The 15,716-nt window shown below is 41.0% G+C and overlaps 2 protein-coding genes across 2 annotated transcripts; both read right to left on the reverse strand.

The window, feature by feature from the left end:
• Positions 1–4,319: 4,319 nt before the first annotated feature.
• On the reverse strand, positions 4,320–12,237 carry LOC146578364 (stonustoxin subunit beta-like). The gene is made up of 3 exons (XM_085259453.1): positions 12,206–12,237; positions 6,472–6,518; positions 4,320–6,317 (listed from the first exon to the last, which is right to left on the reverse strand). Exons 1-3 carry the CDS (start codon positions 12,226–12,228, stop codon positions 5,770–5,772), a joined length of 618 nt encoding a protein of 205 aa, XP_085115579.1. The 5' UTR covers positions 12,229–12,237; the 3' UTR covers positions 4,320–5,769.
• On the reverse strand, positions 8,821–10,165 carry LOC146578365 (protein NLRC3-like). The gene is made up of 2 exons (XM_085249921.1): positions 10,147–10,165; positions 8,821–9,557 (listed from the first exon to the last, which is right to left on the reverse strand). The coding sequence occupies exons 1-2, from the start codon at positions 10,163–10,165 to the stop codon at positions 8,821–8,823; spliced, it is 756 nt and encodes a 251-aa protein (XP_085106047.1).
• Positions 12,238–15,716: the final 3,479 nt, after the last annotated feature.

Genomic DNA, 15,716 nt, shown 5'->3' on the forward strand with positions numbered 1-15,716 from the left:
GGGCAGACGTAAAGTACTTAAAATAGCAGTTTACCATTTTGAAAATGTACTTAAAAATATTGTCTTTAAATAATAATAATACAAATTTCCAAATAAAGTGCCAGCTTTTGGAGTTTTACCAGCTCGGATGGAGTTAAAATGACTAGCTTGTGCTTTTGTTTGTCTAAAGCAGCAAAAACAGCCTCTTGACTTATCCAGCATTGAACTCCACCGCATGGAAACATCCTGTATGAGTGGCTCTTTCTGTTGCCCCACTCTTGTTTGCTCCCAGTGTAGTTCCTCCATATTAGCAGAGCAGACCATGTGTTGAGTTTAGAATGAAAACAATTTAGTACTATAAATAACAAGGAATTATAAAAATGCCATTTAATGAGTAGCTCATTGTGGCTTGTTGATCACTTCAAAAATTCGTTGCGGCATTTAGTCCAAGAAAATGCAGGTGACGTATTGTTACCTTCAGAATAACATTTAAAGACAGACATTTATGAGGGTTTGTTTGCTGGTTGAAAGTGCATGTAGGTGGACTGATACAGGTATCAATAATATCGATGCGATTGCTGGTATTTCTATCTGATCGATACTTTAATTGTAGGCTCAGTGTGTTGCTGTTCTTCATTAGAAAGAAGACATGTTTGTGCATCTTCTCCTCCCTGCTCTGCTGTGTGGTGACTCGGCAGCTCAGAAATTTGCCTCAAAAGCGTTCAGATGTAGATGATATGATCCCAAGCGTAAACTAAGATGTACAAATGTATGCAGCGATGTGTGTGCTATGTTTGAGGACTCACAAGCCCATGCTTCAATCCACACACAGATAGGAAACAGTCTGAGAACACATAAAATTATCTTACACATGCGTACATCCTGCATAAAATGTTACTTTTCATTCGTCATTTAAACTCTGGGTCAAACCCAAAATATTTGATTTGAGTTTCTCTTTGTGTGTCCTCAGTTTCCCAGCATGCTCTGGTTGTGGTGGTGGAGGTGAATGAGGGGGAAAGGTCTGTCCTGCTGCCCTGTCTATTCTCAGGTATTACACCTGAGGACACCACAGTGATGTGGACTCGCAGTGACCTCGATCCCAAATCTGTACATCAACGACGAGAAGGAGGAGACGATGTTAGAGGACAAAACCAGCGTTACAGCAGGCGCACATCAATGAATCGTTACGCTTTCATCATTAAAGACTTCAGCCTCACTCTGAGGAATCCCACAAAGACTGACAGCGGCAACTACACCTGCTCCATCAGTGCTGGAGGGAAAGAACGGAGACTCAGAGACATCCAGCTGCAGGTCAAAGGTCAGTAACAAACCCAACACCTGCTGTAATTACAGGGCAAAAGGCAATACTGCATTCAGAGGTCAAACTGAAGAAAATTACTTCCTTAAGTGTTTAAAAAGTACTGATGAAACACGCAGCATAATTTAGCACAGATGTAACCTCAGTGGAAACACAAACAACAAAGCAGAAGATGACTGAAGAGAATGATATCTTTTAATGATATAAGTTTGCATATGGTAGAATACTGCATGTAATCATTTGTGTTTAGAAGTATATTGTCATGGTCTGGCTAGCAGAACATGAGGAGTTGGGGAAATAGGACCCAAACGCCGGACTCTTCAGTGCAACAGTGTTTATTTACAAGGTGGTGAAGTAAACAACAATAAATCCCCCCATTTCTCAGACTCCCGTGTAGTGTCTTCTTCCAAAAGTCCCCGTGTAGTGCTCTCTGCCCCAGTGTCCCTGCACTCCCCGTGCTCACTGCTCCTTCTCGTCCCACACTCCTCCTGACAACCCTCATAGATGAGGAGAGAGCAGCAGGACGTGAATTCGGGTCTGGGCAGGTGTTTTTAGTCTTGTCCGCGGCGCTGGGATTCAGTCTGATGATCCGAACCACCAGTGAGACGTCGGAGGGTGAGAAACACCATTTTGGTATATAAAACGGCCACAAAGGTTTAACCCTTTAAGACCTACCATAGAACCAAGTCTGCCAGAGCTTACTTTATACTTTTACATGCTGTAGTGCCATTTTTGGGAGCATTTCAAGTTGATATACATCAATACAACCATTACAGCCCAAATTTTAATAATATGTATTCATTAAGTGCATAGTAATTACATACATTGCAAAAAAGTGCAATAAACTACAAAAAAATTTAAAATCGTTTTTGTGTTTTTAACATATATTTCTAGTTAGAGAAATTTAAGAGGCTTATCCCTCAAAACTGTAAATACAAAAAAGTTGCACAAACTAGTTTCCCACCACAGGAAATTTATTTTAAGTGTCTTCATAGTTTTATTTTTGAAATACACCAATTTTTATATACTGCAGGAAAAACGAAAATAAATATTATAGTGCAAATTTGCAAAATAACAGCATATGCATCAAAATAAACTATTTCCAGCAGTGCAATATGAGTCCTAAGCATCCCAGAAACGACACAGAAAGTCATAAAGTCAAAGATAACTTTTAAAAACACCAGTAGAGGCTCATAAGGCCACGATGGTAAAAAAAACTACATTTCCGCAAAATGACGTCACTTCCTGTTTCGGGCAGGTTATGGCGGACATGCGATAGTTCACGCTGATGGACGTAGGAAGTGTTATGAACAGCTGATCGGATCGGCAAAGCGTGTTTCTGGAATATTATGTTTTTGTTGCTGCAAGTGCTTTTTATGCAGTTTTTGCAAAGCTATATGTGGAAGGAAACTGTGACCGAGGACAAGCTGATGGCATAAGATGTAAGTACAACTCCGGTTTCATATGCAAAAAAAAATTATTGCGCTAGCTCATATGGTTGCAGTGCTACCGGGATTTAAAAATAGTTACGCAAAATGGAGCGTGCCCGCTCCGACCGGCTTTAAAGGGTTAAAGGCTTTAAAACCAAGCTGACGCTGAAAGTACAAACATCACTAATGTCACATAACTTTGCCGACATGTGGCCAACAGTAATGTTTTAATGTTCTTCATTATTAAACATTCACACATAAATAAGTGACATGATATTCAGTACTTACTTTTGACAGTTCACTTTTCGGCCGCTCTGCTTTTGCCGTCTGCCATATTTTGCAGCAAAATTATCCACACCCACCGCCGCGGGATGGGGATATTGTGGGAATTGTGGGATATATGGGACCATGAAGTGCGCACCGGACCACGCTTGATATTTGGGGAAAATCGACGGTGCATTTGGAGTACGCATTTGAAGTACACTTCAAATTGGAGCAGCCGTTGTCGCGTGGCGGTGACATAATCGCACTCAAAATGCGTACTTCAAGCTTGCGGTCTCTTAATTTGGACACAGCCACTGAAGAACACACTGATCAGAGATCAAATGGTCACATGACCAAAGAGAAGCATTCAGACTGCAGTGATTGGTTACTGTTCTGTTACTGTTACTGGCAATTTGTCCTGAAACAACAACTTTATTCTCAAAATGATCAATAATATTTGTTTTCTTAATGTGGTCCTAATACTTCTTGGTATGGTTCTATATCTAAGATACATCAATAAAAAAGAACAAAGTGCGCTGTCTGTCTCCTGCTGTGCCTGCAAATATAGAGACCCGGAGCTCAGCAGCTCTCCAGACGTGTTTCTAGTCTGATTTACAGCTCTGTAAATGTATTCCTGCTCGGAAACTGTGTCCAAACTCACATTTGACTATTAAATGTCAACTCCCACGAAAATAAGACCTTTTGTTTATTATTAATGATCTAATGAGTGAAAATGAATCAGATTGAATGTTTCTTGTGTAAAACTGGCTCACAGAGGATGGTGTCCCAGTTAGAAATTAAACCTGACCCCCAAACATAGGTTCTTTCCAAGCTGTGAGACACCATCAGAATAGTGGAGGCATTGGAGTTCTTCACTCAAACCAACCTGTGTGTAAAATGATGGCCCTCGCTACTTTGACTTCATTTGAATACTTAGCTGCTGATTTACACATGAATTTGAATGAATGAATTGAATGAATCATTTACACATGAAACAAAGTATCCTCACTATCCTGTCCTCACTATTAGAAAAGCACCAAGACAAACAGCTTGCCTTCAAGATCAAAATAATATATTTGATATCAAACTTGATTCTGAGTATGATGATGATAGAGTGGTTAAACTGATTCAAGTGACTCTTTTCTCCACTGCAGAACAACAGATTTTATTGAAAACTCAGAGTTTTTTCAAGCTGTTTCCTGGAGCAGGACCCTGAAAATTTTGAAAAAGCAGATTTAAAAACACTTCATGTCATCTGTGTTCATGAAAATGACATCATGCAGTATATCTTGTCACTAGCAGAGGGCCACAAATCACTATCAGTGACGAATTCAAGGAGATGTTAGTATCTTTTTCAGCCATGGAGCATCCACACAGTTCTAAGAGGGTTAGACAGAAAATAAAAGCAAAAACCATGAAAATGTTCTCTTAATGTGAAAATATACTCATTTTGAGAGCTTTCTTCTTTTCCCGTTTCAAAAGCAAGTGAGCACATTTGGAGAGGTTGGTTTAAAAAATGTAAAAAAAAAAAAAAAAAGAGAAATATAACATTTGGATTCTGTACATCCTCTGCCTTCCCCACATCAAGACTCTAATGACACAGTTCCTGGTTCAAAGGTTTATTGACAAAGGGAAAGCTGAAACTGCAACATACAGTTCAAGGCATATGTACAGATAAAATGATGAAAATAAAATAACCACTTTTTTAATACAAGTCAACATATATTCCTACAATATTTATGTGAATTTCTTCCATTTCTAACACACATATAAATATTAAATTATGATTTTAAACAACTCTTGCTGTAATTAATTGCTTGCACCTCTATTTTGTTTTTCCGATTGCCCTTTAACTAACTCAGTGATCGATCGCTAGTATAAATTGTAGGAGATTGTTTTTTTATCATTATACTTAGAGAAAATTACCTTCTTCAACAAGAATGATCCATACATGAGCATAAAAAAATAAAACAACTCTGTATATACATACATACCCACAAAGCCACCAAAGGCAATGGATGTATCCGGACAAAGCTGGATTTAACTAGCTGAGTAAAATCTTTCTCCTCAATTTACTGACTACCTTCTTGTTTGCTTATGACATAATTTCCTATTACAGATTAGATTTTAAGGTGGTGGAAGTCAGTTCTGATTACATATTTAACATGTAAGAAATTAAAATAATATACCCACCATCTACCTTAAACTGACTTTTCTTTTAATATCATATATCAATAATAGTTTGTGTGTTCGCTCAGACACATGAAAAATTAGAGGGAAGACTGATGTCAACCCCCCACTAAAGATCTCAGTCAGTAAGCATGAAACATACAAACTTGCTTTCATTTTCAAATGATGAGCTTCCAACAATGAGTGAAACAGTGAGAGCATGTGGAGAGTTTGAAAACATCCGATTAAGAAAGAGAAATCAAACATTTAGATTCATTTTAATGAGCTCAGACTTGTTGAAAATGCAGAGGAGCTGGTTGTGAACTGAGCTTCAGAGAAACACAACATACTGAGATTCACTGTGAAGCTTTGAGTGGAAAAAGACAGAAAACAACATGTGGATCCGGGAATAATGGGAGCTTCCATCTTTAAAGGACTGAAGAGGAAGAAGTTTACAAGGAATCATTCAGAACCGTTACAAACATCAACTGATTGAATCCATGAATCTGGAAACGTGTTTGTGAGTGAAAGAGACAGACATGTACAGACTGAACTATCTGTTCAACAGTCAGAGTGTTTCTCTAACAGGAGACACTCTTTACACTCCACTCAGCACAGGGACACTGAGGCACCAGGAGACCAGAGCCAAAATCCAGGATAAAGAGTTTCAGTGAATGTGGTGTTGAAGGTGTGGAGGTGGATCAGAGTATCAGAGGAGACTCTGTAGAAGGACAGAGTGCCAGCAGGACAGTCCACATACACTGCTACTCTGTTAGAGACAGAGGAGGAGGAGGAGGAGGAAGAGGAGGAGGATATGGATGTGTGGCTGTTATTGTGACAGATATAAAGAGGACCATCCTCAGAGCAGATCAGGCTCCAGGAATGATCGTTCCATCCAAATGCGCAGTCCTTACTGCCTCCTTTCCTTCTGATTCTTCTGTAACTCACTGATATCTCAACTGTTTCTTTCCACTCGACCTCCCAGTAACAGCGACCAGCCAGACCAGTACTACACAGCAGCTGTTCACAAACATCAAATCTGTCTGGATGATCAGGATATGACTGAACCTCTTCCACATGTGTCATCTTCCTGTTGTTGTCAGACAGTTTAATGTGTCTGTTTACTGTGTTTGTGTCGATTTTGAGTTGACAGGAATCTGATGGAGAGAACAAACACAATCCAGCTGCAGTTATTGATCCATCATCTGTTCATTGATTGACACTTTGATGATGACTCCTGACATCAGAATGATGATGATGGTTGAATGAGTGCTGCTTTGTTTTCATGAATCACATTAAAAACACACTTACACTTCCTCAGACCTGGTCTCAACCATTGGACTCCAGCAGGCTCCACCCTGAAAGGAGGAGGGGGGTCAGAGCAGCACAGTCAGCATGCACACATGGACATTACATTGCTGTCATACACATACTGTTAGACACTGTATAAAAGGCCCCAAAGTTCATAGAATAGTTTTATTGGTGTTTACAAGTTTATTTGCAGTTCATTTAATATTCAGTCTTCTGTCGGTTTGGGTCAGCCCACCGTCTAGTGACATCATCCGGTTAATAAGGTGGGCAGTTTAATGTCAGATGAGCAGTGTTGGTCCGGAGAGGGTGCACTTAGGGTTGCCAACCGTCCCTTAAAAAACGGAATCGTCCCATATTTAGAAACAAAAGTGCACGTCCCGTATTGAGCTAATAAGGGACGCACTTTGTCCCGTAATACAGTGAGAATCAAAAGTAGTCTATAAATGTTAATGGAATTAACGCTTTGTTTGAAAACATAATTCCCAGCCCCTCTCCTGCTTTGTGACCAATGAGCTGACAGCACACTTATGACAATTCGAGTATGACAATTCAGATTACCGCTCATCTCATTGGTCGAGGAAAGGTCGCTTACGGAGAAAATACCGGAAGACAACAGATGACCACAACAAGAAGCATGGCCAACAGGGAAACAAACGCCGACACGGCGGTGCAAGTCTCGGACGACAGTACACCTAAAGCTGGGCTTACACTGTTTTTTTCAAACTGCACGATTGACTCGCAGGGGTTAGAAGTTCATAGGTCACGATGCAGGGTCTCACACTATACGGCCTGATGCTGTGATGCAACCTGAGTGCTCACACTGTGCCTCCATAAAACGAAGGTTATAACCAATGTTCCCTCTAATTTTTCATGTGTCTGAGCGAACACACAAACTCCCTGAGCGTCCCTTGGACCACTGTGAGCAACAGCAGACGTGTGCACTGTGGTCACGCCAGCATCGAATCCATCCAAGTTACATGATTTATTAAAATAATAAAATTACAGCGTTTATGTTAGACTACTTTTAATTAACTCCTTTAGCCCCACTTACAATGAAAATTAAAAAAATAAAAATCTAGTCATTGACCTGTGTAGTATGTTAACACTATTGGAAGTAAAAATAACTTGAACTCCAATTTTGAAAACACAACTTTCTTTTATTTATTTATTTTTTAAATAAAGCTCTGACTTATTATGAGTCTGAGTCTGTGGTCTGGGAGAGAGTCCTGTAACTCTGTCTGCAAAATACCATATATAATGACCAATGTTGGGCAATTAATTATATAGTTACTACTTCAAAAAAGTTACTGAGTTTTGCAAACAACAAAGTTTTTTGCAGCTGTTTAACTAAAAATGCAGCCAAGGCGTTTTTTAAATAAACATTTCAAACTATTTACAGAACAATCAGCTGTTCTGCATCAAATCTGATGCCACACAAATTATTTGTGCCACTCCAAAAAATAATTTGTGTCCACTGTGAGATAAAGGAGAACAGCCTGATACCTGCAGGCCTGACAATAGGAGATGTATCACTGCTGTAGCACCTGTAACATTCAGCAGTCGCCTCATTGTTCTGACACACACAACAAAACTATTGACTACACTACACACTAACTACACTGGACTGTTTCCTGATTGATCTGTGAGCTATTTCCTGTCTGTGTCAGCAGACCTTGTAGGAGAGTCTGATTGGTCTGCAGTGAAAGACCCAGGAGGAAGCGGAGGAACAAGTCCAGGTGTCCATTTGGACTCTGTAAGGCCTTGTCCACAGCACTCTGGTAGAAGTGAATCGCTGAAGATTCTGTTGTTTCAGGCTTCTGGGAGGTTATTTGGTCTTCCAGCAGATTGAGTCCAGAGTTGATGAAGGTCAGATGGACATGAAGAGCAGCCAGAAACTCCTGAACACTCAGATGAACAAAGCAGAACACCTTGTCCTGGTACAGTCCTCTCTCCTCTTTAAAGATCTGTGTAAACACTCCTGAGTACACCGAGGCTGCTCTGATATCGATGCTGCACTCTGTCAGGTCTGATTCATAGAAGATCAGGTTTCCTTTCTGCAGCTGATCAAAAGCCAGTTTTCCCAGAGACTCAATCATCTTCCTGCTCTCTGGACTCCAGTGTGGATCTGTCTCAGCTCCTCCATCATACTTGACCTTCTTCACTTTGGCCTGAACCACCAGGAAGTGGATGTACATCTCAGTCAGGGTCTTGGGCAGCTGTCCTCCCTCTCTGGTTTCCAGCACATCCTCCAGAACTGTAGCAGTGATCCAGCAGAAGACTGGGATGTGACACATGATGTGGAGGCTTCGTGATGTCTTAATGTGGGAGATGATTCTGCTGGCCTGCTCCTCATCTCTTCCTGAAGTACTCGTCCTTCTGTGGGTCAGTGAACCCTCTGATCTCTGTCACCCTGTGAACACAGTCAGGAGGGATCTGATTGGCTTCTGCAGGTCGTGTGGTTATCCAGAGGCGAGCAGAGGGAAGCAGTTTCCCCCTGATGAGGTTTATCAGCAGCACATCCACTGAGGTGGACTTTCTAGGGTCAGTTAGGATTGTAGTTTTGTGGAAGTCCAGAGGAAGTCGACACTCATCCAGACCATCAAAGATGAACACAACCTGGAAGTCTTCAAAGCTGCAGATTCCTGCTTCTTTGGTTTCAGTAAAGAAGTGATGAACAAGTTCCAGCAAGCTGAACTTTTCCTCTTTCAGCACATTCAGCTCTCTGAAAGTGAATGGAAATATGAACTGGATGTTCTGGTTGGCTTTGTCTTCAGCCCAGTCCAGGCTGTATTTCTGTGTTAAGACTGTTTTCCCAATGCCAGCCACTCCCTTTGTCAGCACTGTTCTGATTGGTTCATCTCTTCCAGGTGAGGCTTTAAAGATGTCTTCTTGTCTGATTGTTGTTTCTGGTCTGTCTCGTTTCCTGGATGCTGCTTCAATCTGTCTGACCTCATGTTCATCATTGACCTCTGCAGTCCCTCCCTCTGTGATGTAGAGCTCTGTGTAGATCTGATTCAGAACGGTTGGGTTTCCTGCTTTAGCGATCCCCTCAAACACACACTGGAACTTCTTCTTCAGGCTTTGCGCTAAACGTTGCAAATTTCTCACATCCCCAAACACCGCCGTCACTCCTAAAACTTCCTCCCGTTTCTTAACAACTAAATGCCATGTTTTGATTGGTCGACATGGTACATTTTTTGACCAATGGGAAAGGGTGGGATGTTTTGGTTTCGTCTTTGCTCACAGGTGGAGAGTGCTTTCAAGCATTTTCCTTATAAAACGCCGTTTTTACTGTTTCTTCCCGCAGTAAATATAAACAACGATGAATAAAGTATTCTGATTATTCAGGAAGAAAACCAAACATTGCAGATATTTTTATCATAACTCTGGTTTTACATGGCCGATCAACACAATTTAAAAACTGGTATAAAGTCCACACTGTTTCCGTCAATTGTTCCGTCTGTCCTGCTCACATCTCCAATGGTTGTACACGTTGTCATTAACGTGGCTTCACCCCACATCAGCCACGCCGCTTTGCTAGCTAGAACACCGGTGTCGGCAGATAAGAGCACTGTCATAGCCTTCTTTATTTTCAATTCAGGTTAGAATTTGTTTTCTGTGCGCAACGCAGATTTTTTCTGAGCAGAGACCGTGCCAACTCACACTTTGACTCACACAGACACACCACCACCATCAACTTTGCTAAATTGCTAATGAAAAGCATTGATCGGGCAGCTGGGATTGAGCAGCAGTGTAAATCGAACTATTTTCACGGTTGTTGTGGTCATGATAATAATTTTGTGAGGCCGCATCAAAAAGGCTCGGATGAGCTTTCCAAAGTTCTACAAGTTGTGCCTCCATCGCTTGTGTCCAGATCACAGGCTGCACAGCAGTGCTGCTCCATCTTTTTCACTGACGTTTACATGTTTGCGCATGAGCAGTGTGAGTGGCTGTGGTGACACCCTCACGAGCGATTGATGATCGGGAGCTGCTCGAGGTGTTAATCGCTTCTCGTTACCTCACGTATACTACACGATGCACGATGAAGGCCAAAATCGGGCCGATCACGAAATCGGTCGCACGACTCAAAAATCGGCTCAAAATGGGCCAAAAATCGCACAGTGTAAGCCCAGCATTAGAGCAGCAATGTTTGTTCCCCTCAGAGAAAGAAAAAAAGGCGGCAAAAGTACAGGAAGGAATGGGAAAAGGAAAACACCTGGCTGGAAAAGTGCATGATAACACCTTTAAAGCGCACTGCACTGTGTGCCGGCGCACTTTTTCCATAGGCATGCTTCTAATGGTGGGCACATGAAGAACATGATTGGCGTGAAAGCTCGGGGAACCCTTAACCAATTTTCCATCCACCAGGCCACGGCAGAAGCAGATATGGTATGTAAACATTGGTTTGTTTTTTTTAAACCCTCTGGTTAAGGTTAATATGGGCATGTTCAGTGAATATCAGCGCTATGTGGCCAGAAGTGTGATAATATAATTTATTTGATGAGTTATTATGCGTAATCATGGGAACAAGCAGGTTTACAAATGGGAGCAGCTGATTAGCATTAGAAAAGCTGAAATAATGCCTGAACTGAAGCCAATTGTACTAAAAACACTATATGTGCACTGTTACAAGAATGTTTTTCGTTCTATTGTTTTCTATTAATTTATATAATTTTAAGTTAAGCAGGACAGAGTTCTTTTAAAGAAAGATTTACTTATATTCTCAAAAGTTAAGCATGACAGGCTTCTGTTTAAGAAAGAGACCTGTTTTACTGTGTTAATGTTGTCATTTTGAGCTAAAAATAAATGGCTAAATGATCATTTGTTTCACATGTGTTCATATCACAAAGAATATGCATCTGCTTAAATCAAATTCAAGTCAAATGGTTAAAAATATAATTTCACACAAAAAAAAAGAGCTACCACACTGGGAAGGGTGAAGACAACTGGGTTGCCCGGACCTGGCCACGAGGTGTCCATTATTTATTTTTCAGGGAGTTGGCAACCCTAGGTGCACTGATTCCAGGGGGATGTTATGTGTGTGTGAATGGCAAGTAAGTAGTGACCTGTGTTGTATTTTGCCTTTGTTTGTGTCAGTACTGTAGTATGTTACCATTTAGGAGCTAATATAGTCCATAGTTGGAGCGGTAGGCCACGCATGCAACGCGGGAGTTCACTGTCATTTCATATGCTAATTTATGTTGTTAGCCTATCCCGGTTTAGCTTTGTTGATGCTCGTATGTCCATAATGTCATTCCTGTGTTATCAGACCTTCTATGTACAATTAGGTACGAGGATTAATAAAATAGCGATCGTAGTTTGACCGGAAGGATCGCGTTCCCGCTTAGCGTTCACAATAAGAGCATTACGGGTCGGGTGATTATAATGGGCTTTTATTCATTTTTTTTTTATTTAACGCTTTTATATTGTACCACTGCCGGAAGTAGTTCCTATGTCCCCACGGTGACTTAACCTCGCACTAATGCAGTCTAGTTGCATAGTGTGAGCAGTTTGAAGTGTACTAAATTGTTCTGATATATATATATATATATATATATATGAGATTATATTAACTATATTGTATTATATCTATATTTGAGTATTTTACTTCTCTATTCTCTTTATTTATCTTTTATTTGTATTGTTTATTTCCTTTGTAGAAAACCACACATATATGTGCTGTGTTTACAGCCCCAGAAATTGAGTGGTGACAATAAAGTGTCTCAAACAGTACCTCAAGCTCCCTTCTTCTGTCATACTCTGGGACAATTTGGCCTTAAGTGGTGTTCTGGCCGACACACCAGGGTGACCGTAGTGCTCAAAGACTGAATCATTGCCACAGCCGTGCCTATCTTTGATATCTCCACTATAGACACTGATAAAGAAACAGTCCAACATTTTCACAAATACACTTCAGTCCATACGTGGATCGAACTGCTGATGATTTCGAGTGGCTACCGGCTCGGACATTGTCTGGATCGACAAGGCCAAAATCAAGATGGTACGGAGGGAGGTTAGCCAAGTACCGAAGCTGCAAAAAGGTGCAATAAAAGTGCCTAAGAAGTACAGCAAGCTGTGCATATCAGAGGAAACTGCCTTGCAAAGACTCACAACCTTCACCAGCCTCTTGAACACTGCAGAAACTCAAAATCTTACCAAGTATATTTGTCTTATTTTTGAGTCAAAATTATCTCATTACTCATAAAATAGAACACAATCAGCTAAAGCGCAACATTTCAGTAGGCTAAAGGAACTTATTTCAGGACAGTGAATCTTAAAGCTAAAATATCTTGTATTAAGTGAAAAAAATCTGCCAGTGAAACAAGTGAAAATACTTGGTCACATTACAGCCACAAACATGAATCAATTTTATTGGAATTCCACGTGAAAGACCAACACAAAGTGGTGCACACGTGAGAAGTGGAATGAGAATCATACATGATTCCAAACATTTTTTACAAATAAATAACTGCAAAGTGGGGTGTGCGTAATTATTCAGCCCCCTTTGGTCTGAGTACAGTCAGTTGCCCATAGACATTGCCTGATGAGTGCTAATGACTAAATAGTGCACCTGTGTGTAATCTAATGTCAGTACAAATACAGCTGCTCTGTGACGGCCTCAGAGGTTGTCTAAGAGAATATTGGGAGCAACAACACCATGAAGTCCAAAGAACACACCAGACAGGTCAGGGTAGTGATGGCCAAATGAAGCTTTCTGAAGCACTGAAGCTTGTATTGAAAAACGGTTCATTACTAGAGGCTTTTCAACATAGTCCTCTCTGGTGACATCTGGTGGCCAAAAATATGAAGAGCAGCTTGAATCCACAAAATAAAACCAACTGCTTCATTATGATTGCCCACTCTACAGAGTGTAATTCTGTCTGATATTGGGCCGCCGTTGTGTTGCTTTGAACGTGTATTTTTTGGTGGTTAAAAAAATGTGGTTTATTTGTTTAATAAATAATTTTGACCTGTAAAATTTCCTTGTTTAAACATGCACCATGGTGTGGTCTTTCTTTGCTTGTGATTTCTTGATGTTGGTAAATGCAATATTTGAAAAATACCACGTTACATATAATAATGCACATTATGGAGTATGCTTCTGCTGTGAGGTCCTGCCTCCATGTACTTTTGCAATTAATTGCTAGACGGGTTAATTTATAAATAATATTATATTAGGGAAATTTTCCTATACATATTTTTGACCTGGGGGTAGAATTGATTGTGAAATGGAAAGGGAAAATGCTTATGAACTTGCAAATTAAAAACATGATGCATTGACGGTAACCCTTTTTCATTTTTATTTAAGAAGAGAATTTGTTCCTCTGTGCGATGGCCGAACCTGTTCCTTTTCGTGGAGATAATTTCTCCTGCCTTAAAGAAAATCTGTTCACATGGAACAGAGGAGGCTGGAGTGCAGAGAAACTGGTAGAGATGCAGTTATACAGTCTACCTGGGCCCCACAAACTATCAGCTAAAGAGAATAAATACATTAAATTGCTGCACATTTTGTAGACTAACATTTTAAGATTATTTTAAAAATAAAATATATGTTTTTATAACATTAAATGTTACGAGTCAAATGGAAGTCTTTCTAAAGTTATTTAATGATATTTATATTATGGAAGCAGATTTTTGACATTTTAAGTTTTTCCTGTTTTCAGATAAAATAAACACGCACAAAACAAAAGCAAACAGCCAGAACACAAAGATGGAAAACCAAAATCAACTCAAAATACTCCCACACAACAGAACCTCCTCTGTCAGTGCGCCCCAGGGTGGCTGTGGTTACAATGTAGCTTGCCATCACCAGTGTGCGAATGTGTGTGTGAATGGGTGGGTGACTGGATATGTAAAGCGCTTTGGGGTCCTTAGGGACTAGTAAAGCGCTATATAAATACAGGCCATTTACCATTTACCATATTCCTCGCTGGCTCCAAATCTCTCAGTGGAATGATCAGTGGTTTGCTATCTGTCACCATCAAAACACTCCACAAATCCCGCGAATGATTCACCTGCTTATAATCCAGTGAATCAGATACCGAAGCAGTTAGGTTCTAAATGAAGCTTCGGACGTCACTGATCACGTGACTCTGGCAATACAAATCAAGCTTCGACACAGTGCTTCTGAAGCAGTGTGTTGACTCTGGCAATACAAATCAAGCTTCGACACAGTGCTTCTGAAGCAGTGTGTCGATTTATTTGACACACGCACCGGAGCTTCAGCTTCAAGCGAGCCATTACTAGGTCAGGGATAAAGTTATTGAGAAATTTAAAGCAGGCTTAGGCTACAAAAAGATTTCCCTTGAACATCCCACGGAGCACTGCTCAAGCCATCATTCAGAAATGGAAGGAGTATGGCACAACTGTAAACCTACCAAGACAAGGCCGTCCACCTAAACTCACAGGCCGAACAAGGAGAGCGCTGATCAGAAATGCAGCCAAGAGGCCCATGGTGACTCTGGACGAGCTGCAGAGATCCACAGCTCAGGTGGGGGAATCTGTCCATAGGACAACTATTAGTCGTACACTGCACAAAGTTGGCCTTTATGGAAGAGTGGCAAGAAGAAAGCCGTTGTTAACAGCAAACCATAAGAAGTCCTGTTTGCAGTTCACCACAAGCCATGTGGGGGACACAGCAAACATGTGAAGAAGGTGCTCTGGTCAGATGAGACCAAAATGCAAAACGCTATGTGTGGCGGAAAACTAACACTGCACCTCACTCTGAACACACCATCCCCACTGTCAAATATGGTGGTGGCAGCATCATGCTCTGGGGGTGCTTCTCTTCAGCAGGGACAGGAAGCTGGTCAGAGTTGATGGGAAGATGGATGGAGCCAAATACAGGGCAATCTTGGAAGAAAACCTCTTGGAGTCTGCAAAAGACTTGAGACTGGGGCGGAGGTTCACCTTCCAGCAGGACAACAACCCTAAACATAAAGCCAGCGCAACAATGGAATGGTTTAAAACAAAACATATCCCTGTGTTAGAACGGCCCAGTCAAAGTCCAGATCTAAATCCAATCGAGAATCTGTGGCAAGATCTGAGAACTGCTGTTCACAAACGCTGTCCATCTAATCTGACTGAGCTGGAGCTGTTTTGCAAAGAAGAATGGGCAAAGATTTCAGTCTGTAGATGTGCAAAGCTGGTAGAGACAGACCCTAAAAGACTGGCAGCGGTAATTGCAGCAAAAGGTGGTTCTACAAAGTATTGACTCAGGGGGCTGAATAATTATGCACACCCCA

The sequence above is a fragment of the Mchenga conophoros genome, linkage group LG3 (genome assembly GCF_057382185.1).
Source record: "Mchenga conophoros isolate Kocher_MC1m ecotype Shallow Benthic linkage group LG3, M_conophoros_male_GT1.1, whole genome shotgun sequence".
In the NCBI taxonomy this organism is placed as follows: domain Eukaryota; kingdom Metazoa; phylum Chordata; class Actinopteri; order Cichliformes; family Cichlidae; genus Mchenga; species Mchenga conophoros.

Coding starts and splice junctions, on each gene's coding strand:
- LOC146578364 (XM_085259453.1), bottom strand. CDS start 12,228: ATGACAGAAGAAGGGAGCTTGAG. Junction 6,519..12,205: donor ACAGAAGAAGGGAGCTTGAG/GTACTGTTTGAG, acceptor TCCTCCTTTCAG/GGTGGAGCCTGCTGGAGTCC. Junction 6,318..6,471: donor GAGACCAGGTCTGAGGAAGT/GTAAGTGTGTTT, acceptor TCTCTCCATCAG/ATTCCTGTCAACTCAAAATC.